This window comes from Neovison vison, chromosome X (assembly GCF_020171115.1).
Source record: "Neovison vison isolate M4711 chromosome X, ASM_NN_V1, whole genome shotgun sequence".
In the NCBI taxonomy this organism is placed as follows: Eukaryota; Metazoa; Chordata; class Mammalia; order Carnivora; family Mustelidae; genus Neogale; species Neogale vison.
In genome coordinates, this window is record NC_058105.1 from 19,323,135 (window position 1) to 19,325,791 (window position 2,657).

A 2,657-nucleotide genomic window follows, 5' to 3' on the forward strand; every position below is an offset into this window, starting at 1 on the left:
TTGTTTCTTACATTAATAGTAGACAACGTAAAATTATTTTATGGGTCTCTTCCCTTGTTTTTAGTCTTTCTTTCCCACTAAAATGTTAAGTCCATGAGACATAGAGTATTCTTAAGTTGTTAAAAAAATGACCTTTTCCTTATTTTATTCTAAGCATCTTTCAAAGATTTTCACACATAGTAGGCATTTAATATCGTTGAATGGATAAATGAATGTATTAAATACCTAATATAGACCAGTGATTGTGAAAACATAACACAGAATCAATATGCTATTCTACAGATGAGGAAACTGGCTGTCAGATAAGTGATGTGACTTGTTTAAAGGCACACAGCCATTAAGTAGCAGAGCTGGAATTTGAATTCAGGTATGACTTTTTTTTTTTTTACTATAACTATCATCTTACCATAAGGAGTTCCCTTTCACTCCACTATACCTCCTCTACTAACATTCAGAGAATTTGTTATCAAATAAGTTTTAAGGACTAGACATCCTTCAACATAATGAATTTCAACTCATGTAATTTAATTGATATGGAATTTCTAAAACAGGAAACAAATTTGATCATGGGCCTTATACAATTTACACCTAAATGATTCAGAATACTCACTGCTGATGAAAACACCACTAACAGCTGTAGACACAAGGAGAATAAGATCTCCAAGGATAGAACGTTTTCTCCTTGTCTTTTTTTAAATAAATATTAGGAAAAATGTGCCTATTTATGTCACAGTCAGTTTCAAGGGCCTATACATTCTATATATGCTGGGGCAATTGAAGTAATGGATGAACTTTCCAAATGGCTCCTGAGGGACTGGGGTCAAATTTATTAATTAAGATTAAGAATCCTGGACTTCCAAAAAGAAGTCAATAATACTGGATATATATGATGCCTTTAAGCAGTTTGATTTTTTTTTCTAAAAATAGCATTTAATCAATGGTCATTCCTTATATTTTTATTTTTAGGTCTAAGTCATGGCTAACACTGAAGAAGAAAATATGACTCAAATCACAGAATTTATCCTTTTGGGTTTTGGGGATCTCCATGGCCTTCAGTTTCTTCTTTTTGGGGTATTTCTGGTCATCTATGTGGTGACTCTCATGGGCAACACTGTAATCCTAATTGTGGTGTCAGCTGATCACTCCCTTCACACACCCATGTATTTCTTTCTTGGTCACTTTTCATTCCTAGAGATTGGCTACATCACTACCATTGAGCCCATGATGCTGAGAACATTGTTATCAGCTTATGTGCCTATTTCCTTCCCAGGTTGTGCTTGCCAGTTTTATTTTTTTGCTGCTCTGGTGGCCACTGAATGTTTCTTCCTGGCTGTAATGTCTTATGATCGCTATATAGCCATCTGTAACCCATTGCATTACTCCAGCATAATGGACTACTGGGGTTGCTTACAGCTAGCTGGTGCCTCTTGGGTGGCTGGATTTCTGGCACCCATCCTTCTCATGGTGTTCATTTTTCGGTTAACATTCTGCACTGACAATAAAATTAACCACTTCTTCTGTGATTTGAAGCCTATCATGAAACTGGCCTGCACTGATACTCAAGTAGCTGAGATTACCTCTTTTATATGTACGTCTTTATTTGCCTTCGGCCCCTTCATGCTAACTTTAGCATCTTATATTTACATCATCTCCACCATTCTAAAGATCCCTTCTACCTCAGGGAAGCAGAGGGCCTTCTCCACCTGTTCGTCCCATCTGACAGTGGTCAGTTTGTATTATGGGATGCTGGGCATTGTCTATGGCTTCCCATTAGGGCCTCAGCATGAAGATTTATTGAAGTTGCTTTCTCTTCTGTATACAGTGCTTACCCCTGCTCTCAACCCTATTATTTATACCTTAAGGAACAAGGATGTAAAGGTAGCTCTGAGAAAACTGGTACAATGAGGAATGAATATCTCACCAAAAGAAAGTTTGATTTTTTTCCCTAGTGGTTCTTGGCACTTTCTGAAAACCCTGACAGAGTGGAAATCTTTCTACAGTGTCAAGAATAGTTTCTATGAAGTTGATGGGTTTTCCTTTGTTCCATCAAATTTCTCCACATTAATGAATAAGAAGTATGGTATACTTTCATTTGTTGAACATTTTGTAGGTGCCAGGCACTGTGCTAAGCTCTTTGCCTGGATTATTGTGCTAAAATCCTCATGGGGTGCCTGGGGGCTCGGTTAATTAAGTGACTGCCTTTGGCTCAGGTAATGATCCCCGGGGTTTTGGAATCGAGACCTGCATTGGGCTTCCTGCTTGATGTGGTGTCTGTTTCTCCCTCTCCCTCTGTCCCTCCCCCAAATCATGTTCTCTCTCTCTCTCTCTGTCTCTCCATCTCACTCACTCTTACAAATAAATAAATAAAATCCTTTTAAAAACATCAATCCTCACAGCAACACTGTGAGGTAGCTACTGTTATTATCCCCATTTTACATATATCACAACTGAGTCCCACAGATTAATTCACTTGGTCAAAACCATTCAGCCAAACAGTAATAATACCAGAATATGAATTTGAACCCAAGTTCTGCTTGGCACCAAACCCATGATCTTTCACTAATTCAAGGGAGCCCAGAATCTTGGACTGCCTAAAATGTTTTTTTGGACCATAGAAGACATTACTGCTGATGACTTTTCTTAGGGAAACATGAGTT

The 2,657-nt window shown here is 37.9% G+C and overlaps 1 protein-coding gene across 1 annotated transcript; it reads left to right on the plus strand.

Moving 5' to 3' along the window:
- Positions 1-999: 999 nt before the first annotated feature.
- Positions 1,000-1,905, plus strand: LOC122896506 (olfactory receptor 10A4-like). The gene has a single exon (XM_044234689.1). It carries the CDS (start codon positions 1,000-1,002, stop codon positions 1,903-1,905), a length of 906 nt encoding a protein of 301 aa, XP_044090624.1.
- Positions 1,906-2,657: the final 752 nt, after the last annotated feature.